This window comes from Typopeltis vanoorti, chromosome 23 (genome assembly GCF_054136105.1).
Source record: "Typopeltis vanoorti isolate ZY-2024b chromosome 23, IOZ_Tvanoo_1.0, whole genome shotgun sequence".
In the NCBI taxonomy this organism is placed as follows: Eukaryota; Metazoa; Arthropoda; class Arachnida; order Uropygi; family Thelyphonidae; genus Typopeltis; species Typopeltis vanoorti.
In genome coordinates, this window is record NC_143571.1 from 1261879 (window position 1) to 1287066 (window position 25188).

General features: G+C 34.5%; 1 protein-coding gene across 2 annotated transcripts in view; it reads right to left on the minus strand.

Moving 5' to 3' along the window:
• LOC150093565 (uncharacterized) overlaps positions 1–25188 on the minus strand; it is a 172118-nt gene that overhangs the window by 136713 nt on the left and 10217 nt on the right. For both annotated transcript variants that reach the window (XM_090412756.1, XM_090412755.1), the window contains exons 2-7: positions 20943–21124; positions 13067–13320; positions 10340–10405; positions 9547–9657; positions 9217–9329; positions 438–493 (exon numbers count right to left, since the gene is read on the minus strand). In XM_090412756.1, the coding sequence (XP_090268882.1) occupies positions 438–493; positions 9217–9329; positions 9547–9657; positions 10340–10405; positions 13067–13320; positions 20943–21124 (782 nt within the window). The remainder of the gene's footprint in view (positions 1–437; positions 494–9216; positions 9330–9546; positions 9658–10339; positions 10406–13066; positions 13321–20942; positions 21125–25188) is intronic.

The window sequence follows — 25188 nt, forward strand, 5'->3', positions numbered from 1 at the left end:
TTAAAATTTGATATCTTTTAGTGAAACGTTTAAATGAATCCAAGAATATGCCGCTGATATTTTTGGAGAATTCCCAGTTTTTTCTTGTTTTTTTCTTTTTTTTTTTTTTTGGATCATCTCTTACTCCTTACAACTTTGTGATGTGAATTACCGACTGATCACTTTTGATCAGAAAATCAGTGCCTCCTACATCCAGAAGGTGTTAGTGGCACAAAGTGTTGTGTGATATTTAGTATAAAAAAGGTATGTTAATGTTCTGTAATTGCAGTCTGCTTCAATAAATAACACTTCACCTAAATAATTTCACCTAAATAACAGTTGAATACCTGGAAGTCACAGAAGCTTAAGTTAGGAACATATATAATATTCCGATTATTGCAGCGATTTCTTGACCCTTCTCAGAGTGTTAAAATAGTATTTTAAAAAGATGTACTCACTTCAGCTGATCCTTGTATGTGCCAGAAATCTGCCTTATCAATGTTCTTTATTTTTCCTGTGGAATGAAGAAATTATACACAATAATAAATATAAAAAACGAACACAGTCATAAAAGAAAGAAAGAAAAGATGGTATGAAAAGATGCGATGAAAACGCATCGTCCATCCTAAGTTTTATCAAAGTGTTTCAGAAATCAATAGGAGGCACTGTTGCATCTATCAACTACCAAGTTTGGAGATAAAATGAAAATATTATATCTTGTAGTAGTATCCGAATAGTAGGATATACTATTCGGTCTAGAAAAGACATTTTCCGCAATTTCATAAACTCAATATATATATATATATATATATATATATATATAATTAAAATTTAACTGACCCGAGAAAGTATAACAAAAAAAAAAATTAACTTTAATAAATCACGCTTAGTTTCATTTCCGACTTCTTCAGGTGAGTAGGAAATAACATAAGCCTTATAAAAATAACAAAGTAAAAAACAGGGACTTCCCATCTTAATAACAAGGTAAAAAACATGGACTTCCCAGCTTAATAAAAAGAAGCAGAATAGTAACAGTCATATTTGAATAGGTGACCGCGTGCTACTGTTGGCGTGAGTAGAATGTGTGTGACAGCTAATTTTAGAGCACCAGTATTGGATTACTGCGCTATGGGAATCAGGCAAATTGTAGCTTAGATTGTTGTTCAAATGTGAAGGGTCCAGAACTATTTCTTTTGATTCTATAATTCGTCTTTAAAATTCATCCTTGCATATATATAAATTGGTGATGAGGTCCCAATCAACTTGGTGTGGCCGTTCTTCGAGGTTAGAGTTTGCGTAGAAGAGAACATGACTGGAAAGGGCGCTCGCTCGTGTTCTACTGTAGAATATGTCACGTCTATGTTCCTCAAGACGAAGTGAAATAGATTTATCTGTCTGGCCAAAATAAGGTCGACCACAGTCGCACATAACTTTATAAACACCAGGAAAATGCAGTTCTGAGTCGACCAAAATCAAAATTGTGTTTTGATTTTGGTCGACTCAGAAAAGAACGAAGTTTTGGCAGAGTAGTATAGTCGGTCTTTATGTTGAATTTCTTCATAATCCTAGATAGTTTTTGGCGGTAAGAGAGCTGACAAATGATAACTGTATATGAGTGATAGGGTTGGATTCATCTTCTTGCCGAGGTTGTTGAGGTGGTCTCAAACGTTTAGTGATGTTACGAGATGAATATCCATTATTTAAGAAGGTCTTTTTCAGGAAGTTTAGCTCTGTTTGAAGGTCTTCTTCTGTGGAAGTGAGACATCTTGCTCGATGGGCAAGGGTGAAGATGATGCCCAGTTTCTGAGGAGGGAAGTGATGAGAAGAGCCATGCAAATATCTATCAGTGTGGGTGGTTTTTCTAAAAATTGAAAATTTAAGACGGTCAGGTAATCTGCTGATCTTTAAATCCAAGAAGGGGAGAACGCCGTTAATCTCTAGTTAATCTCTCTTCAAAATCTTCTAAATAAATGTTAGCTAAGACTGGGGATAGAGGGCTTCCCATAGCTATCCCGCTTGTTTGTTTATATGTTTTATCTTCATAGCAGAAATAGCCGGAATTGATGCAGTGAGTTAGAAGAGCAAATATTTTCTTAGAAACCTGGTCCTTAAGAAGAATCAGAACTTCATCTGTAGATACATTCGTAAAAAGAGACACGATGTCAAAACTCACCATTCCGTCAGAATCTATGAGATTTAATTTTTTTATTTTTGAGATGAAATCTTCGGAGTTTTTGATGAAGGAGGAGGAATTGCCGACTAGATGTTTTAAAGAAGCTGCAAGATATTCAGTCAGATTGTACGTAGGTGAGACAATACCTTCCACAATAGGTCTTAAAGGAGTGTCAACCTTGTGGTTCTTGGACAGGACGTACAAACGAGGAATGAGGTGATGAAGAGAGCGAAGAGATAGTCTTGTGTGTCTAGGAAGTTCAGAAGTAGATTTCAGAAGATTTTTTGTACGACTATGAAGTTCTTTTGTGGGATCACGTTCTAGAATAGAATAGGTATCAGAACTTAATAAGTTGTTAATCTTTGAACGATAGTCAGATTCGTCTAAGATTACAGTTGCATTCTCTTTATCAGCAGGTAAGATAATAATGTCATTTTTGTTACGAAGTTGGTGGACTGCTTTTCTTCTGTCGGAGATAGATTATCTGTAGGACGACGACTGTTGTTTATAGTAAAGATGGCATCGATCCGAAGTAGATTCGCAGTTTGTTTTGGTGACTGCCTTTTCAACTTTTGTAAGAAACAGTTCTTTAGGAATGGAGGTCGGAGAAGGAACGAAGTTAAGACCTCTTGAGAGCACACTAAGTTCTGCAGGAGAAAGTGTGTGTGAGGATTTGTTAATCACAACATTTTTTAAATTTTGTGAGTTGATATGGGGTTGGCGAGTTTGCTCCTGTTTAAGTTGGTTGAATTTTCTGATAAGGAGTGCTGCGATCTAGAAACACGGAGAGAGCTCATGTTTTTAATATCAATCCAGGAACTATTATCTAAAGATGAACTTAAGTTATTTTCAAAAGAATCTCTTTTACAGAACAAAGAAGCTAACGAGGACTTGGTATCTGCAATTTTCTTTCATTTAATAAATCAAGTTTAGCCTTGCGGTAGATATTATAAGCACGTTTAGTGCGAACCGATTCTTTGAACTCTAAAAACATTTGGGATGACAGAGTTAAATTTTCATCTTTTCGGAAAAACTAACCTGTTAATGAAAAGTCCAATTTTTACCAGAGTTTTTACATAATCCTTGATATGATGTACATTAACCTCGTCAGAAGGTAGATATATATTGTTGTAATTAGGATTGACTCGGGATGTATACATTTATACAATTAAAATTTAACTGACTAGAGCCCGAGAAAGTATAATAAAAACTTTAATAAATCACGACTAGTTTCATCGGTGTTCCGGCTTTTTCAGGTGAGTAAGAAATAACATAAGACTCATAAAAATAACAAGGTAAAAAACATGGACTTTCCAGCTTAATAAAAAGAAGCAGAATAGTAACAGTCATATTTGAATAGGCGACCGCGTGCTACTGTTGGCATGAGTTGAATGTCTGTGATAGCTAATTTTAGAGCTCCAGTATTGGATTACTGCGCTATGGGAATCAGGCAAATTATAGCTTAGATTGTTGTTCAAGTGTGAAGGGTCCAGAACTATTTCTTTTGATTCTCAAATTCATCCTTGTATATATCTAAATTGGTTGTGCGGTCCCAATCAACTTGGTGTGGCCGTTATTCGAGGTTAGAGTTTGCGTAGAAGAGAACATGACTGGAAAGGGCGCTCTCTCTCTCTCTCTCTCTCTCTCTCTATATATATATATATATATATATATATATATATATATATACACACGACTGGAATATATATATATATATATATATAGGTGAAAGGCATGATCGAGAAATGTAGAAGATAATGCCAAGTCCCATCTCTGCTTTAATATATATATATATTAAAGCAGTTCATGTCCATGCATCAAGGAATTTGTTGTTCTTTCATTTTTTCCCCGCTCTCCCTGGTCTCTTCCACACAGGATATAAATCCCTATCTGCTTTCTACGAACGCTTCCTCTAAATTTCTAATTAATTTTATGTGATCTGAAGTGGTTCTAATCTCCATGTTCTCTCCTTTGGTCGGTTATGGCTGCTGTTACTGCTCTGATTCTTTCTGTTTTCTTAACGCTCAGCAACGTTTCCTTTTTTTTTTTTGTCTCTCTCTCACTTGCTGATTATTTATATATTTTTTAATTGCTAGCGATCAAATGTTCCAGTTAAAATATTTTATGGGTTGCCTTATGTATGGTTTAAACTACAGATAAAAGCTGATATATTCTCATTATTGCTTCCTTCATTGTCTTTATTTCGGGATCCAGGATTTGCTTCTTACGTATTCATTCATGCCGATTTCTGATTCCCTTTAACACTCTTCTTAATTTCTTTAATTTCAACATTACTATGCCCTTACTTATGGAATTTTCACATTTGCAGCTGTATTCCGGTTGAAGAAGAAATCTTTGTTAGCTCTGCAGAGTTCTGCCTGGATTGCCACGTAAACCATTAACATCTATTTTCTCTCTTTCTTTTTCCTTCTCTATCAGCTGTCTATCTATCTATCTGTTCTATTTCTTGACATAAGAACGATTTACAAATAGGTAATAACTTCCTTCGTAAAATGACGTCACAATTAAGCTAATGCAGTTGTGTGTGTTTATTAACAGTACGATCAGACTTTCAGTAAGAGATTGATAACTCTCTAGGGTAGATAATGAAAAACTGTGGGTTTTTCATTCTTTTATAAAAGCACTTGTATTTTACCGATCATACACTGATAATGATCTTCATTTTTTTTCAGGGATTAAAGAAAACAAATTCTTCATTTTGCTTCATTTAATAAAACTGCTTAAGCTTAAAGTTAAATTAAAAGTTAAATAAAAGCATTAAATTGTTAAAATGCAAACATTATTGAATTTTGTATTTAAAATGCATTCAAGATTTATTTATTTTAAGAATTTACTTTTATAATTTATGATGTTAATTAATAAAATCACCACTTAATTTTTTTTTTATTTATCACACACATAAAAGGCAGGAGAGCCGCCTATAGAAAACAGATGCCGCGTGAGTTCAGTGTCACGAATACAGTAATATGCTGATATTCTTCTTAAACAGTTCAGATTGTAGTTCTTTGAAAATATTTCATGAAGGAGACTTTTCCAAAGAATTGGGATGGAAGGAATGAAAGATGACTGCGAGTAGCTGATGCAGTGAGTAATCAGTTTAATTGTAAAGGGATGCGAAGCAGTTGCAGTACAACTTCCTATAGATCTGACAGGAATTTTTTTAGCATATGTGCTTTTTTAAGGATTAATCACTGGTCAACAAATTCACAAAATATTTTCTTCTTTAAGTTAAGGGATATTACATCTCATATTGTTTTTTAGCCGAATAAGAAACTCAAAGAGTTTCATGCCGAATATAGAAACTATATAAAGTTCATCGATTCCAAGCTTAAGCAAATACCTGGATAGTGCAGCAACTGACCCATTAAGTAGTGCAAGCTGCGGCAACTCATAGCAAAGGTGGAGCAAGCTCCGATCAGTATTCTTGGTATTTACTCGTAATGTGAACTTAGTTCCTAGGAGCTGTATTAGTGTTCTACATTATGAGAGAAGGTCACTACCCAGACGGGTTTCAACCTTATGAATAAGTAAAGCCGACTCTAAAAAAAATCGGATGATCCCTAGGCCATTCAATAGTGGGCGAAAGACCGTCCATCTCAGCGTTGGCTCCACTCAGTGATGGCCTTCCACCCACCACCACCGAGCAGAACCGCTCATATTCCGGAGAAAAGCATTCACTGACAAAGCCCTTCACCAGGCCGTACCGAAAAAACATTTCCCCGGAGACTCAAATTGCTCCCTTATGGCAAAAATCTTAAGAGAGCGTACTCATATTAGCAATAGCCAAGCCTCAGTTAAACTTCATTGACTACAGCATTGCCAGACCGATTTCAACCTTATGTATAAGTCAAGCGGCTAAAAATAAGACGATCCCGAAAGATCACCCAACTCAGCGTTGTTCCACTCGATGACAGGCTCACCCCGTCACCGAGAAGAATTTCTCAGCATTGGCTCTACCCAGTATTAGGCTCACCACAGCACCAAGCAGAGCCATAATCTCAGCAGTGGCCCCACTCAGAGACAGGCAAAAACCTACCACCAAGTGGAGCCTCTCAAAGTCAGATCCGCCCCGCACCGGTTTCCACACTCATTGAGGTCTCATCAGTGAGTAGGTAGACCTAGTTAATACCAAATTTGTAGCGTACAGAACTTACATCCCTTCTATGAGAATTGCCAAGGAGTCCTAATAAATTACTAATTGTATGAAGAGCAAAAGGCTTCAATTCGTCGACATGAACTTATTTAAGTTAAGGGATATTACATCCCATATGGGATGTTATATCCCTTATATTACATCCCATATGGGATATACAGGGTGTTCGGGATAAATTTGACATATTTATAATTAATTATATTTTTCCGTAAGTTACATATATTAACACACACTTCTCTTCATTTAAAAGTTTGGACCCTTCTTCATTCATATACAAGATGTCAGAAAGGATGGATAGCTGGAACCCACCTGAATCATGGAAGAGAATAACTTGTATCATGATGATTCGTGCCCGCCATCAAAATAAGGATATTACGACTGCTGCCCAATGCTCCCTGAATACAGTAAAAACAATCAGGCATGAACTAGAGACTTGCAATGGTGACTACGAGGATGTAGCAAGAAGAAAGATCCCTAGCAGACGATCTGATTGCGTTCGTACAGCAGAATTCCTCGCAAATCTGCAGGAACAGGTGTTGAAGAACCCTGGCATTGGAATTCGGGCTTTGTTCGTGGAGTTGCTAACTGTAGTCAAGCCCTGGATAACAAGGGTAGCCAATGGTAGGCCGTATGTATGGCAGCAGGATTCGGCCCCTTGCCACACCTCTGGGAAAAGTCAAAAATGGTTGTCTGAAAATTTCTACGACTTCACCAGTCCAAATGTTTGGCCTCCAAACTCCCCAGACCTTAACCCCATGGATTATTTTGTATGGGGCGCAGTTGAAAAAGACACCAATCGCACTTCCAGTAATACAAAAGCCCAGTTAATGGATAAAATTAAAACAGTTTTTGCGGCCCTTCCCAGGGAGACTGTAGCATCAGCTTGTTCGAGGTTCCGAAGCAGAATTGAAGCTGTGATCGATGCTAATTGTGGTTATTTTGAGTAAATCTTGTTGATAGTATTGTAATTAACTCTGCCTGTAATGTTTTTTTGTCAATTCATTAAATTTAATAGATACAAAGAAGATTTTCTTTTTCCTTACGAAACTGTCAAATTTATCCCGAACACCCTGTAATTACCTTATATTACATTTAAGTTAAGGGATATTACATATTATATGTAATATCCCTTAACTTAAATGTAATATCCCTTAACTTATATTACATTATATAAATGTAATATAAGTAATATCCCTTAACTTATATTGCATTTAAGTTAAGGGATATTACATCCCATATGGGGTGTAATATTCCTTAACTTAAATAAATTTATGTCGCCGAATTGAAGCCTTTGGCTCTTCATTATAATTACTAATTTAATAGGACACCTCTTGGCAATTCTCATAGAAGGGATGTAAGTTCTGTTCGCTACAAACTTGGTATTAACTAGGTCTACCTACTCACTGATGAGATCTCAATATAGGTTCCTAGGAGCTAAGTTCATATTATGGGTAAATATCAAGAATAGTGATCGGAGCTTGCTCTACCTTTTACATGAGTTGCCTCAGCTTGCACTACCTTCAAGGGTCAGTTGCTGCACTATCCAGGTATTTGCTTACGCTTGTAATCGCCAAACTTTATATAGTTTCTATATTCGGCATGAAACTCTTTGAGTTTCTTATTCGGCTAAGAAACAATATGGGATAAAATATCCCTTAACTTAAATAAGTTCATGTCACCGAATTGAAGCCTTTGGCTCTTCATATAATTAGTTATTTTCTTCTTTTTTCTCGGACAAATTAGACCAACAGATTACATCAACAAAGTAGAAGTATTGTTAACCATCGTAGTCATCTGAGCAATTTAGGTATAGGCTTTTTATGACCTGTTCCTGCTCTGCAAATGAAGTTCATGTATGGCATAATGAATACTAGTTTTGCTGGAAAAATAGCGATTGAAATAGCTGTAGAAGAGAACGCAATGCAGAAAGTGATCTTCTATGGGATAGTGGAAGAAGAGAGGTTATAAGATAAGTGCTATTCATTCAACCGAATTTTCCTTTTCAGAACAGTGTCAAGAATTTTTAGGGAGGTCTTAGTGCACCACCCCCATACATGAGAGCAGTTTTCCAATGTTGATCGGATTTAGGATTTATACAGAGAAAGTAACTGTTCGACATAGAAATACCGTTCCGTATTGAGCGGAAAATAATGCCAAGTTTTTGGAAGCTGACGATGCTATAGAAGTGATATGCTCGTGCTAGGAAAGGTTTAGAGTAAGAATCATTCCGAAAAGAGATAGTTACAGCTTTTTCAAACGTAACGACATTAACGTTGAAGGCTTTGCTAGGGGATCTCCTATTTCCCAGTAAGTCTCAGAAAACATTTAATTTACCGTAAATTCAGTAGCATCCTTTAACAATATTAATTTCATTTTGGCTTCCTAGTAGAATCAGAAGGATGCACACACCTTAATCAGGAAGTTTCGCGCTTAAATTGTAACCAAGAAAATGTCTCGTTTCATACAAATATATTTGATTACATAGTTTATGTTTAATTTGAAAATAAGTAAAATGCTGGACCAGGAATCATAACAATGTAGCATGCGTCCAATATAATTATGAATTATAAGCCTGCGAACTATATCACAGGTTTCTAAATATAAATCACAGGAATTGAGAGTAATTTTATCCATACCTATAATATGAAAAATTTGCACGTTTTGCATATACGTTAATTATTCACATAAAACATGCAACTAATTTGTTATTTAGTAAATTTTTTTAGCATCTACATATATGTGTTTTAAGGATTAATCGCTGGTCGACAAATTCACAAAATGTTTCCATCTTTTTCCCGGACAAATATTGTTTTTATATACAGCCGAATGTAACATATCTCTATAGTCGATTATATGCTTACGAATATTTTTGTAATTGCAGACAACTTACCTTTGAATCGCCAACGGGCTCCCCACAGATATAGTTCTTGTTCTTCGTTTTCTATACTAACTGACCCCAAGAACATTCCCATTTGTTCGTATGAGTCGAATAATTCTTGAAATCTAAAATAAGATGCATTAATAAAGGGAAGATAAGTTTTAATAATTTACTGTGAATCATCGCTATTGATTTCTATTTAATAACAATAATAATTTTAAAAGGCTTATTCTTTTTAAAAAAAAATAATAATAATTCTTCAAGGAATTATTCTTCAACTTCGCTGATAAAGAATAAGTGCAACTAAATTTAAGAATTAATTAATATTTTTCTGAGATTTACTTGAAAACAGGGGGTAGAAATCCTTTCCATTTCTCCCTAGCAAACCCTTCAGCTAAAAGCGAACTGTTAATGTCGTAAGTAAAATCATAGACATCTGAAGAAGCTACAAATCTAGAAAAGAAGAAACACATTCAAAATTTCAATAACATTAGATAACTATGTTTTAGAATATGCTAAATTTTATTTCTGCTATCATTATATACGTTACGGCAGTGTACAGGAGGATAATTAGTCATTTATTAATTCGCTAACATACACATACATGCACATATAAATACATTAATTTCTGATTTCTCTCACCAATATCTTGTTTTGCGCTATGATTTAGATTTTTTCATGCTTTATTATTGCATTGATATCCATTATAATAATACTATTATGCTAACTAATATCATAATACAATATAAATTTCATTATGGCTTCATAACAGAATCAGAAGGATGCACGCATCTTAATTAGGAAGCTATGGTTTAAATTGTAACCAATAAACGTTCCTTGTTTCATATGTAATTTTTAGTTACCATTCTTCTGTGATAGGACATTTTAGAAGTTAGTTGTGACAATCATTTGCATGTATCAAAGCCAATGATGCAGAAGAATCTTTGCATTGATTTGCCCATGTCAAGTCACGTAATAGACAATCCTTCATTATCTGTTTTGAACAATAATTTTGGGAGATGCAAACACTAAACTACGAATCTCACGTAACAACATGAAGATCAAGTGACTACCACTGGCGAAGAATTACATAACAACTCTAAAGGTGTCTAAATCAAATAATGTTTGAACTTACAGAAAGACAAACTTCACATGGACATATCTCTCTTCCGATTGATCCGATTCTTCATTAGCAGTCTCTCTGCAAAGATAATTATTGATGCAAATCAATTTCAGCAACACACGTAATTCTATTTAATCGCTATTTATGCTAATAATTGTTTTCGACAAGTTGTCTTGCACATAGTTAACAGTAAAATCAATGCTGATATCATTTTCAAGAATTCTTCATTAAATTAAATAAGTTATCTTCCTTTAGCTTAAGAAAGCCACACTGCCTTTATTTTTTCATTAAACACATTTCCACACTCATTTCTGCATTTATAAATGTATTGTTATTCTATTATCATCTGATGGTTTTCTAGTGTTTAAGACTAAATGCTTCGTAGGAAATATTCCCTTTTATCGCTGTCTAGTTTCTTAAAGCTGATAACTTGATGATAGGAATCCACTTCCGTAAGAAGTGGATTCCTATCATCTTAATGGATTTTACTTCCATATAAAATCCATTCCAATCCATTCCAAACAGAATTCCAATTAAAGAAGTGTCCTTAGATCCAGACAGCTGATTGTAACAATCTTAAATAGAAACAAAACTGAAAAACAGCTGGATTGAAAACTAGATTTTCGTGACTGCTCAATGAAAAACACTCAAAGGAACTCCGTTCATGGATATTGTTCAAATATCCAAAAACGGAGTTCAAATATCAAAAAAATAAAATTTCTCAATAGCGACGTATGGCTCCGTAGCCGAGATTTGGCCAATGGTGTTGTATGGAATACTTTATATCCCATATTTTTAATAGTAGGAGCATCTTTAGCTTTCTTGTCCTCCCTTTTAAAGAGTGAATCCTGCTGCTACATGTCAGAAAGTAACCAGGACCTTGAAATTAATCTCAAAACGTATGATGCCATCGATAAAACCAACAAAAAAGACCATTATTTAATTAAAGGGATATTAGATCCCACATTGTTTTAAAACCGAATAAGAAACTCAAGGATCGAAATCGAAGAGTTTCATGCCGAATATAGTAACTATAAACGTATCGGCGACCACTAGCTTGAGCTAAAACACGTAGTGCAAACTAGGGCAACCCGTTGCAAAGGTGGAGAAAGTTCTGATCGCTATTCTTAGTATTTTCCATAATGTAAAACCCATCTCCTAGGAGCTGTATGATGTTATACATTATGGTGGGAGGTCACTACCCAGACCGGTTTCGATCTTTATTGAGATCTCATCAGTGAGTAGCTAGACCAAAGTATAATACTAAGGGTATAGCGAAAAGAACTTATATACTCTACTACTTAAGTTATATATATAAACTTATATATATTATATATGTTTATTATATATAAAAGAACTTATATATAAGTTTATATATAACTTAAGCAATATTTTTTAGCGAAAAGAACTTATATACTCTGCTACTTAAGTTATATATACTTATATATAAGTTCTTTTCGCTATACCCTTAGTATTATACTTTGGTCTAGCTACTCACTGATGAGATCTCAATAAAGATCGAAACCGGTCTGGGTAGTGACCTCCCACCATAATGTATAACATCATATATCTCCTAGGAGATGGGTTTTACATTATGGAAAATACTAAGAATAGCGATCAGAACTTTCTACACCTTTGCAACGGGTTGCCCTAGTTTGCACTACGTGCTTTAGCTCACGCTAGTAGTCACTGATACGTTTATAGTTACTATATTCGCCATGAAACTCTTCGATTCCGATCCTTGAGTTTCTTATTCGGTTTTAAAACAATGTGGGATCTAATATTCCTTTAATTAAATAATGTTTTACATCGCCGAAATGAATCCTGTTGGCTCTTTATTAAATAAAAAAGACCATATTTTTATCCGTCCGCAAAAAACAATTATCATGTTTTTAGTTTATAATTGAGTATGCTCGCCTTTTCCATACATAAAGTCATGTCTTAATGACTACAGATATGAACGAGTTTATTAAACACAAAAAAGTAACTGATATAAAGAAGTTGTTTTTATACAAACTGTTGATTATATATAAAACATAGGAGTTAGATATCTACTTCGTGAGTGCATGTCGTCATCACAATTGGAATTCTTTGCTCTCTTGTTTGCTGAATATTAATATTTCGATCTTTAATATTGTTGGATAAGTTGACTTATAAAATTAATACATTTACTACTTGGTATTTACGGCAACTTAAAGTATTAATATGAGGCATATTTATTTAATATTAAAGGATACTATAATTTAGTATCCTTTCATATTAATGATACTAAAAATACACTTTCTAATATTGGATTTCATATTTCATTCGTGCAGAAGTGAGCAATGTAAACCATAGAACATGAAGCAACCATTTTAAGACTGCGTAGTTTTGGAAAACGATTTAACAACGAATCGATTTGCATAGAAACAAAATAGAATACCACAATCAGCTATAATTTGAGTGATATATCTTAGTCTGTTGATTCGCTGCCCCCTCAAGGCAGTTCATTATTTATTGAAGCAGTGGTGTAACTTCGTTTTTTTCTCTATCGGCAGCGTCTTTCTTTGAGTCTCTTAAGAATTTTAGATGGGCTTCTTAACAGTTTTCATATGCTAACAGAAATCATTTTCACTTTTATTATACCCTCTCCTACATCGCAGTTTTTCGAGTTATGGTAGTTATATAAATTATAGATATCATTAAATTTTATTTTGAAAAATAATTCAGAGAATGATGAAATAAACTTTTAGTTCCTACTTGAGCATTCCGTTGAAGAATATTCGCCACTTTCTCATTGGAAGGATGCATTGAATCTTCAGGCCACCAGCAGTATAACAGTTTGAATCTCCCGATTGTGTAGTAACAATATCTGGAGGAAGAGAATACGTTTTCCCATTAGCCAAAGTCAGATGGACCCATGCTTCGGCTTGTTGATGAAGTCCGCGTGCTATCCTAACGACGAGGTGCTCCTTTTTGGAGTTACATCCGTAAAAACAGACCTCATCACTGGCCTTGATGCATATAAAAATAAATATTCTTAAAACTTCACTAAAAATTCAATTAAATTTTATCTTCAATACCAAAACTGAATTTAAGATTTTTATCACTCATAGGCTGCATTTTTGCGCAGTTTTTTTTTTCTTTTAAAATATAATTGTTAACAAGTATTTTAGCATAAATTTTATTCGATAATCAATTAAATAATAATACTGCATAAAACTTGTTCCGTAATAATCAAATGAACTTTATTATGTTAATATTATTATATTTTATACAGAGACACATTTATTTTAACTTTACTTGTTAAAATTATTATATGAAAATTTTGACATTGATTGTGTGTGTTTTCCTGATAATTAAATAATATACTGGTTTAAGTTAAAGGAGATGGTAAATCCCGTTTTTTTTATAGCCGGTAAGAAACTCGTATCGAAATCCATCGAATCCATAGAGTTTCATGCCGAAAAAACTATCGGCGAGCCCAAGTGTAAGTAATAGAGAAGAGATCACTACCCAGCCCGGTTTCAACCTTTTTTGATTATAATACACTGGTTTATTTATTTATTGATATACACATGGAGCACTTAGAACAGAAGCCATTTTGTCTTTCATTACAATTGAAACTAAACTTATATTAATACGCTGAATGAATTTCATAAGGTGCTCCAATATACGCCAGAACAAATAGACAATAATCCATGGATAAATGATGGTAACATTCTAAATAGTATCACTGTAAAAGAAAATTTATGCAATAGACTAAAAAAGTCACCCAGTAACACTGAACCACAAAGATTATATAAAAATACAAGAAATCAACTAACAACAAAAATTCGTAGAGCAAAAAAGACGCTACTACTATCAAAAATTTGCAGAATATAATCACAATATGAAGCAAACATTGGCTACACTCAACGAAATAGTAACTAGAAAAAAGAAAACTTCAGCACAAGATTTTATTGCAAAAAGCATCGGTCAGGACACAAGCCAAGAGGAAGTAGCAGACTCATTCAACCATGCTTTCACAAACAACATCACACAACTCAAAAAAGACAAACTACTAACGATCAACAAAAAACTACCGACACAAATAAAAAATAAACGATGTATTTTCCACCCGTAACAAAACAGGAACTGAAAGAAGCAATCCTACAACTAAAACCAAAGACCACTCCAAGAATAGACAAAATAAGACTCGCAAACCTTATAACACACTTTGAACAAATAAATCCAATACTTTTGAAACTTCTGATCATAATATTCGACACAGGCATTATTTCACAACAATTTAAAACTGCAGTAATTACGCCAATAGCTACCTTACCAGGCATTTCAAAAATTCTAGAAAAAATAACACACACCAGAACTACAGAACTATTTACAGAAGTACAACATCATCTCAGAAAACCAATATGGCTTTCAGAAAACAAAAAGCACCATTACTTTATTAGAAGACATCGCCGACACAATAAACAAAGCTCTTGACAAAAACAAGTACGCCGTCCTTATACTGCTGGACCTAACCAAAGCATTTGACACACTTGAACATGACATACTACTCACCAAAAACCTATACCCAATAAGAGGAACACTACATACATGTAGTGTTCAAGAACTACCTCTCAAACAGAACACAAGTAACAAAAATAGGTACATGTCACAGTCGGAGTATACAAGTAAAACACGGTGTACCTCAAGGTGCCATATTATCACACACTCTATTCAACATATACATTAATGATGTTCATAACAAATCCATAAGAAGTCACATATTTCAGTACGCAGATGACACCGCACTACTAGCAATCCACACAGACATCAACACGGCTCTCTCCAAAGCACAACAAGACCTAACTGAAATCACAGCATACTTCTACCAAAACGCAATTCTAATCAACGGCACCAAAACGCAGATGTTGATAATACACAACCGAAGAATCATACGCCCCGCATCACTATCGATACATTGTCACACATATCGCTGCACTAACAACAAAAATACCAGCCAATGTCCCAAAATCAAACCAGTAACAAATGAAAAATACCTTGGTCTCTACACAGATTGCCACCTTAAATGGACGAAACATGTAGAATAACTACACACCCAAACTCCGGATCATCGCAGCAAAACTCTTCCAAGTAAAAAACGTTATTCCATCCAACATAATAAAACTCCTATATCACGGTATCTGCGAATCCCTACCCAGATACAGTATAACAGTCTATGCAAACACATTAAACAGTCACTTAACAAAATTAGAAACATTACACAGGAAAATTGTGTCAAAGTGATTTGGACACCTTACACGCAACAACGAATATCCGACCAGCACATGCGACAAACAGAATCCTGAGCATTAAAAACCTGAAACTCTATATAACATTAATAATGAATTACTTCAACATCACCTATCGAAACAACAGAGACACATATCGTAGGACACGACCTACAACAACTCTCTACATCCCTACACCCTTTAACAACGCATTCGGTTCTTTTGTGAGATCACATCAGATACCCACGCAACTCAACAACCTACCAAGAAATTTAAAACACATTGATAACTACAGAACATTAAAACACTAACTCTGGGAAATATATCAACAAAGTTAATATACCATTAACACTAATATACGCATCAAATATACACATCAAATCACCAGCATCATCATAAATCATCACAAATCACCAGCCTGTACATAAATAGTAACAACAACATAAATTGTGAAGGCTAAATCCCACTCTCCTCACAAAAGCTTACCCAAGCTTCGAAGTAGGTGGGATTAACTCGCCTCACTCAACCACACGTAATCCTTGTAACCAAAGAAGCAGATTATGTAACAAAACAGTCAGTAAAGTGTATAACAATAATGAATATACTGATATTAAAATGCAAAAAAAAATTATGTATATGTAAATAGTCTGTATAATAAAAAGCTATGATATTGATATTGAAAAAAAAATTATGTACATTTATATTTATATATAAAAAAATCTGTACTCTATTGTACAGTGACTCAACAGAAAACATAATAGTATACTCTATTGTATATATGTGAATACTCTGTATGATGATAAATAAAATGTTATTACAGTTTTAAAAAAAATTATTATTATTATTATTGATGTGTACAGAAAGGATAAGCGTGTAATGGCTCTTTCTGGGTCTAAAAAAAGGAAACGCATGAAAAAAATTATTATTATTATTATTATTTACAGATTAACGTTTAACGTTTTACAGATTAACGATTAAAATCACTTTGTCATTTTTGTCCATCTTTCGCTGAATCCAGAATAAATTTGAGTTCGGATTTTAGGCAAAATATGAACAGAAAAATGTGTGATTTTCTAAATAATTTATCCATTAGTTTAGGATATTATTATTAATGTTATTGTAATTATTCGATAAATAATTTATTAAATTTATCCAATAATTAAAATTTTATTCCCTATTTTAATTTTAACCTTTTAGGTTTCCTTTCCAGCGGTGTGTGATTCTTACTCAATTTCTCATTCTGATTTCAAATTTGTTTTTAATTTTTTCCTATCACGTGTAGTTTTTGAGAAACAAGTCTATACGCTTTTTGTGATATAAAACAGTATTAAAAATATCGCATTTCCAGAATTTAAGTAAACTTGAATGACTGTCCTAACGTCTTCCGTTTATAAGATGAACTTTGTGTTCCCCGTTTTAGACTCCAAAAGTAATCAGCTTACATAGCACGACTTCACTTCCTACTATATCTCCCTTCCATCCTCATAATATGCTAATGAAACCGCTTGCCATGTCCCTCACTTACGAACCTGAGATTTTCTGAGAAAAAGTCTAGATGTGAGTCCAGAAGGAGTATTCTTGTAATCTGAAGATTTGTGATTGCCCAAAACGGATTCTTAAATTAACTTAAAATTATCCATGTGTTAGCTTCCTTTTGATTTAGAACTTGTTCAAATTTGGGATCGTTCATTAACAATTTAAATTTTGGCCCAATGAAAATGCCTTCTTTTACTTTAGCATCACTTATTTTTGGAAATTTTTATTTAAAATACTGAAACCCGAGCCTGTGTAGCTCAGTGGATGTGGCGTTTGCACACCACCGCACTAGGCCGCACGAAGGAAGTCTTGGTTTCGAATCTAGTCGGCGACTAGAGGAAATTTTTCTAAGCCTTTTTTCGACCGGTTCCCGAGTTAGTCGATCTCTGGCACGGGCAAGCAGGTTTTTCCTCCCGGAAACTCGGGTTTTTCGTCCTGTAAACTCAAGAAAATCGACCGTAGAACCCACATTATTTCAGACATTAAATATATTGTGTTAGGGTTAGAGACCACGAGATGGCGGCACATTTGAGCCGTCTCTCTTCACTGCGTACCGCTTAATTAGTGATAGCCTTGGGCCATCTGTCTCTGATTGGGTACCAGTGGAGATTGAACTGCCCACTCAGTCTCCAAAAGTTAGATAGGGCTAAATGGCCTCGCCTACTCCCGTATATACGGGAATAAAAAGGCGTTAGCTGATTTTTGATTTTTTTTTAATACTGAAACCCTGCTTCTCTCGGATTCATTGCGTTCACAAAGATTTTCATGAGTCCATATTTGATGTGAAGCTGTGGCAAATAGATTTTTTCAGTCTCTACGAATGGTGCATGTTTAACATTCTTTTCTTCAGGTGTGAAATGTGTACGCAAATGCCGTTGTTTAACAACATAATGATTACTCATGGTTCTGCTGTCCCATCCGCATAAGAAGCAAGAGAGTGTATCCTATTTCTAACCTACACTTGTAGGCACCATAATTAATGTTTTCCAGAACTATTTTCATTTTTTCGTATATTTCCTTCATAGTAACTGAATGTACTATTGGGATGGATGGATGGATACAAGTCCCCATTTTCAAGAAGAACAGCTGTCAGACCGGATTTTCACGAATCAGTAAAGTCTCCATTCAAATGGTGTGTGTTCAATGCCATAGTACTTCATTAGACAATCTATGTTAGTGCAAATGATATTACCTTCACTGAAATATCACCTTCAAGATATCACCTTCACTGAAATAACTGACTACATCCGTTATTTCAGTGAAGGTGATACTTTGATATTGTCTGAAATATGTGACCTCAGTTCCTTCAGCTAGGAGATTCCATCCTTGAAGATGTGACGCTAACACGTCTGCTTGATCCTATGTAAGATTAACATTTCTTACAAGATCATTCACTTCCTCTTAGATGATTAAATGTGGATCGTAGTTTTTGAGTCCGAAAATCTATGTTAGATATTTCCTCTGTTTCTCCGCCACCACTCAATATCTGCAGATATTTGGGTGTTTCGGTACTAAAAAATCAACAGTATGAGGTACTGGTCTCAAGCCGATGCAACATTTGGAAATACAACGTGTTTCTTACATTTAGATAAAAATCCTGAAGCTTTCTAATGCGGAAATAACAATCAGTAAAATGATTGGATGGCTCTCTCCAAATCATTAAAACAGCCAAGCCAATAGGGTGCAGGGTCTTCCTTTTAACCAAGCCTGAAGATTGACCACGCAACTTTGCACAACACATGTGGAGCGCAGATTTAATCTTGATCACCTACCTTACAACCGAATAACATTCTTAGGCTTCGTTAATTAATTTTGTAACTGGTCTTTGTTTCTTCTTACTTCGCGGTGGACTTTTCCCACACATAGCAAAACAAATTAGGAGAATTGGCACACATACGAGGCTTTTTCTGTCCCAGAAAGACTGCGACGCAAGATATATCCGAGACTCGCACACCAAATGAACTGTATAGGCTAATGTGGAAAGATGTAATGTGTTGATCTTACGTAATAGTTACATACGTGTTGCGTCATCTCTTGTTAACTAAGCACGGCTGATACAATAACAGCAGAATTTGACTGAATCACAATAAGCAACAATAGCTCTTATAGGAGCTATTGGTTTTCTCCAGAATGGTACGTGATAGAAAAATTTTAAAACCATATTTGAAATTAGCGCTAAAAACTGATACAGAAATACCTTTTCTTTCAAAGAAAACAATATAAAAATAACAAACAAGAAGTGACATGTGTGTCTGACAGTATGATTATTGGTATAATTAATTATTAAAACATTTGAACTCATTTATGCCAAATGAATACAGTAACAATTCATGCTCTATGATTTCTGGGACTCATTGAATTTTATTTATTCTCTTTCTTTAACATGGATTGGAGAGCGATATTGTAATGTAATGAACTCATTGGCTCTTTTGTATGAGAAAAATGCACAATTTTTGATTCCAATTTTTATTCAGTTTAACTGTGCAGTTAACATAAAAACAGCGTGTGTAGAGGGCATTATCGTTATATCTGCACTATGAAATAAATATTTGTATAGAAAACTATTCTGCTATTTTTTTTAATTACACACAATAAATAACGAAATTGTTAAGGAATTGTGTATTGTAATATGGAATTTATCTGGTGAAATACCCATGAAATGTTCGTGTACCTTTTAAAATGATTAAATTGTATATGAAAATGTAAAAATACAAGAACAGTGCGAGAGAATTGATATTAGCAGAGATTGTGATGGGCGTTTCTTTTATGACTAACAGACTGTTAAACATGCTTTTTGAAATACTAAGGTTTACCTTAGTATTTCAAAAAATCATATAGAAAGAAGGGAGCCACCAATTAGAAATGAAGTTGGCTACATTTTAAGAGCAGTTAATTTTAAAATTGATGATATTATTTTTAATAATGAATTATATTGTTGTTGCCTTTAGTTATGAAATAATTTAAAGCTCAAAGGTGAATTTGCATTTCACATTTAGAGAAGAATTTGCATTCTCGGCTGATCTTAAAACAATAGTGTCAGCTAAGTAGCCGCTCCTGAACTGATGCCTTTATTGCCCATCTGTGGTTTTTAATTCTGGAAAGAGGTAAGCCGCCGGTAAATACATAAGTACACACATTTAACAGGCACAGAAGACAATGTAGATGGATAGTAATGACCGCTATATGAGAGCATTAATTCGGTTTTTTAAAGCAAAGTTACTTGACAATGACACTTTACAGACCAAACATAATTTTTTTCTAGCAATTCAGGCCTCCAATAAGTGAGGTGCTGATGGTTTTTTCAGCGCAATTAAGTTCATCTACCACATAGAACATTTATGAAAAATGTCCGCAGTGCTAGTCGAACCTGCAGCCCACTTAGCGGAAACTATCCATTCAACCAGTACAGTAAAAATATGTAGGATATTATACATGTGGAAATATCCATGTCTGATATTCTTCGTAGAAAAGAAAAATATGTTTATGATCTCTCTCTCTCTCTCTCTCTCTCTCTCTCTCTCTCTCTCTCTCTCTCTCTGACTTATTTATATTATTTAAGTAGAGGTGGAACTCTTAGTTAAAGAATATGAATTATGAAAAGAAAGAAAAATATACCAATATTAAAGATAATTTAATATACATTTTATATATGCCAATCTCAATTAAAACTTGTTCTATTTGTTTACTTCAGATGAGAAATTTCAATGTTAGCAATTCAGTGTGAAAAATTGCAGAAAAGTTTTGGGATCTATTCTAAGAATGTTTAATTCTCCTTCTCTATTTTTTAAAGTCTGATTTTAGATTGTTGCACTAACAATTACCTCTTTCAGATGATGCTCCTTTTGAGGAAATTCCAGTTTCTTTTCAAGGTTAGGTACCAGCGTTCCTGTTTTATATGGATCGTCACTTTCGTAGTCATAAATGTCTAAGCGACGTTTGGTGCGTAAGCGGATGATATGCAGATAGAGATAAGCAACAAGCCATTTCAGATTTTGAATGTTACCTGGAACAGCAGTTAATTGCATTTATTACTAATGTGGACAGAGAATTCATTAAAATAAAATCTAAATAAAATCTAAAATAAGAAACTGGACATGATGATCAAAACACGTATGAAAACTCACCGTTGTAGTGATATCATGCAATCATAAAAATGATGTTTTCAACGGAGGTTTTTGGTGCATCACAGTAAATGCGAGAATAGTATTTTAGGTTCGGGAGGTTTTAATTTCCTCAGTGTTAGCAGTTACACAAAGGAGAAAAGATTCTTCATGAAAAGGAAAGGACGCCAAGTTTTTTGGATATGCCAAGAAAAATAAGAAGTAATAAGTCGTCCCAGGAAGAGATATCTGATCTCACGTGGAAATGTGGGTACAAGGTAAGGTAAAATTAAGTGAGCTTTTTTTATTAGACATGAATATCTTGCTTGTCTAATTAATAAATGTGGTGATGTGCTAAAAACTGAAATTCTTGGTGCTGTCTAAAATATGCTATTTCAGCTAATCGATGCTCTCTCACCCACCCACTCCAACACTCCTTCCCTCCCAGACGGTTTCTTCCAGCTTTATGCCTTTTTATAGATGTTCTTCCATGGTTTCATGAACTAGAAATGATGGAATGGGTATGCAACATTTCAAACACGAAATAGGAAAATGTTAATTCTAAAACTCAAGCGATATTTTTGCGGACAAAAAAAAATTTTGGCATTCTTCGCATCCAAGTTATGCAGGATTCCTCTCATGTCTTCGTGACGAAAGATAAAAGAAGCATGCGTTAAATTGTTCTGTGTAAGAGGTAATAATTTTTCTTGATTGTTTATGCACTAGTTGGAGGAAAAGAATGATGATACCATCTGAACGTGAGATTGGCGGAAGCATGAAAGTGCACAGGTTTGGTGCAGTTGATTTGGCGATGAAACTAAAGTGCAACTGACTTTTCAGCAGCTCCCACTTAGGTTGCACTTTCTCTTGAATGTTGATTGTTTGTTGATTGTTTTCAAGCTATTGTTCTGCAGTATAGGCCGAGTCTGAGGAGCTAAAGTATTTTGTTGAGTTGCCTTGAGTCTCTGCAAAGTGTTCCGTTGAGAAGTAAACTTGGATGACGGTGGGGTCTGAGTTACCGTGGCTGAAGTTAATATCGATAACTTATCTGAAAGAAGAAGACCAGTAACAAAAGTCAGTACTTTTTAAGAAGTGTGAATTTTATGGTGTTCTAGTCGAAAACAGAATTTAATTGTCGCTAACAGGAAATACCGTGTCATTTCTTACATAGTGATCATTTTTGGAATTTTTTTTGCTTTGTTTTGAGTATAAGAACTTCACAAAACCGTGCTTCAGAAATAACGATTAGTAAGATTAGAGTGATTTTCTCAATTTGCGACAAAACAACAAATGAATTCAGTGAAATAAAATATTTTTAGTATGAAATATCAAAAAAGGGCAATTCTAAGTTTGGTATCGTACGCCTTTGGATGTTAGATTTTATAAATGCACAGTATAAATCTGGCGAACGAAGGAATAACTCACATGCTAGTTGTACATATGGGTTGCTATGGTTGCAGCTGAGGTTCTGCTAGAAGTCGGTCGGGTTTCGTTGTCTTCAAATGCTGGAGTATGTCATGTTTATGTTAAGTTTATGAACATAATAAAAATATTATCTGATGTGTTCGTCCCATGGTATGTGAAGAATTAACTGCGTTATTTTCATAATTAAATTCAACAGATAAGATTTATTAAACTAAATTATGTTTTTTATTTTTTTATTTATTATTTTATTTATTATTATTATTATTATTTTGCAATTAATGTCAGCAAATATTTCTAGTGTTAGTTAAAGCAAGCGAAATTATATTATCGATATACCGAGAATCAGCACTGAGTGCATTTGTTTATCTCTTCCTGTGTTTTGAGTAGTACAAAAGTGCAAAAAATCACATCAACAGATAAACTCATTTTGATAGGCTGTTTATATTTCACTGTTTGTTATCAGCATGTGAAAGAAGGCAATTGCATTCAAGTGAAAGTGAAATGTTATCACAGATTCAAGAACACTTGTTTTTGATAACACGGCAACAAATGAGATTATCTTCTAAGAGTAACCTATTTTTCTGGAACAGCACGTAGCGACAAAGAAGAGAAATCCCTTCTCATATTAGGAAACAGCAAGCTTATGGTCCTTCCAGATACCAAAATTGGGGTGAGGAGTAGGGATTTTCTAATTAAGTAATTCAGAATTTTTTACCGTGATGCTTCGGGAGAAGGAACACCCACACTGCGAAGCAATTAAAACCAAGCGAAGAGCGACCACGCCGCGTTGCATTCCTTCATCGAGTTTCCCGAGTTGGCCAAGTGTGCTGCGGGTTCGAATATCGCCGTGGGCATGGATGTTGGTGACTGTGTTGCGGTGCAAGATGTATTTCATCGCCTGGTGTAAGACCACCGCTTATTGGAGGCCTGAGGTGGCTTGAAAAAGTTCAATGTTTGGTCTCTAGAGCAGGCTTTTCAGATTATGTAAAAGATAAAAAATAAATGAAAAATACAAAAATATATATAACAATTGATTTTAAAAAAATCCCACGGTACAAAATATATTATAAGTTTACAAAGTAACTTTTCGTGGGTCGGAGCAACATAGAGAGAGAGAGAGAAAGAGAGAGAAATTCTGATCTGTGTTTGGTTTCATAGATCTCGAAAAGTCATATGACAAAAGGTAGCAAGAAAAAAGTTATTCAAAATGCTGCAATTATATGATACAAATGGTACATTATACTGAACAATATGAAGCCTATATTTGAGTTATTTTTTACATATTTTTAATAGTTTTTTTAGAAGAACGAATCATATACCATAGTGATGTGTATAATAAATAAAATGCTTCATTTGTTCTTTAGTTTCTCCATTCAGGATAAATTCCTGAATTCAGGATGATAGCAGTTTAGTTAAGCAATCCTGCAAACTTATACTGGATTTATTTAGAACTATTGAATATTTGCATGTGGTAGGCTCCTAAATTTACATGTCACGTAAGGTGTACAAATACTTTTGTCAACATAGTGTATTATCATTATATATATATATATATATATATACACATGGGGGCCGGAAAAGTTCTAGACCATAGATGGTAAAACTATCGGCACGATTTGCATTTTCAAAGTTGGTACATCTGTCATAAGCATCCATGTGAAATTGCAAGTCATTCTATCAAGTAGTTTGTTTTATACAGCTGTCTTAAGAAAAAGTGTTGGCTGTCCCTTGAAATGCATAAAATTGAGTATCATGCGGTTATAAATATTTTTGTAAAAGAACGTTTAACGCCAAAAGAAATTCATTCGAAGTTCATAAAAGTTTATGGGCACTCTTCTCCTTCGTTTTAGACAATTAAGAATGGGCTGTAGAGTTTCAACGTGGCCATACCAGCCTTGAAGATCATCCACGTGAAGGACGCCCCAAAAGTGTAACAACACCAGAAATCATTCATCAGTCCACGATAGGGTATTGAATGACCGGCGATTCAAATTGCGTGAAATTGCTGAGGTATTTCAAAGAACGTGTATGATATATTTTGCAGGAAGAATTGCAAATGAAAATGCTTTGCGCAAGATGCGTGCAGCGCTTGATCACAGCAAATTAAAAATACACTCGCATGAAAATCTCTGGACAGTGCTTCGAACGTTTTAACAAGAATAAAACTGATTTCGTGCGTCGATTTATTACTATGGGTGAGACTTGGATTCACCATTACACACTTCACCATTACACCATAATCCAAACAGCAGTCAAAACAGCACCAAAGAAGACAAAGTCGGTTCCATCAGCAGAAATGGTCATGGTTTCGGTATTTTGGGATGCTGAAGGCATTTTGAACATTAATTTTCTTGAATAGGGTAAAGCAGTAACTGGAGAATATGATTCCGATCTTTTAACAAGACAAGACAAAAAAATTCGTGAGAAAAGACCCGGTTTGCCGAATCAAAAATCATCTTTCATCAGGACAATGCACCTGTCCGCAAAGGTGTTTTGGTAATGGGAAAATTAAGGGATCTGCACTATGAACTGTTGGAACATC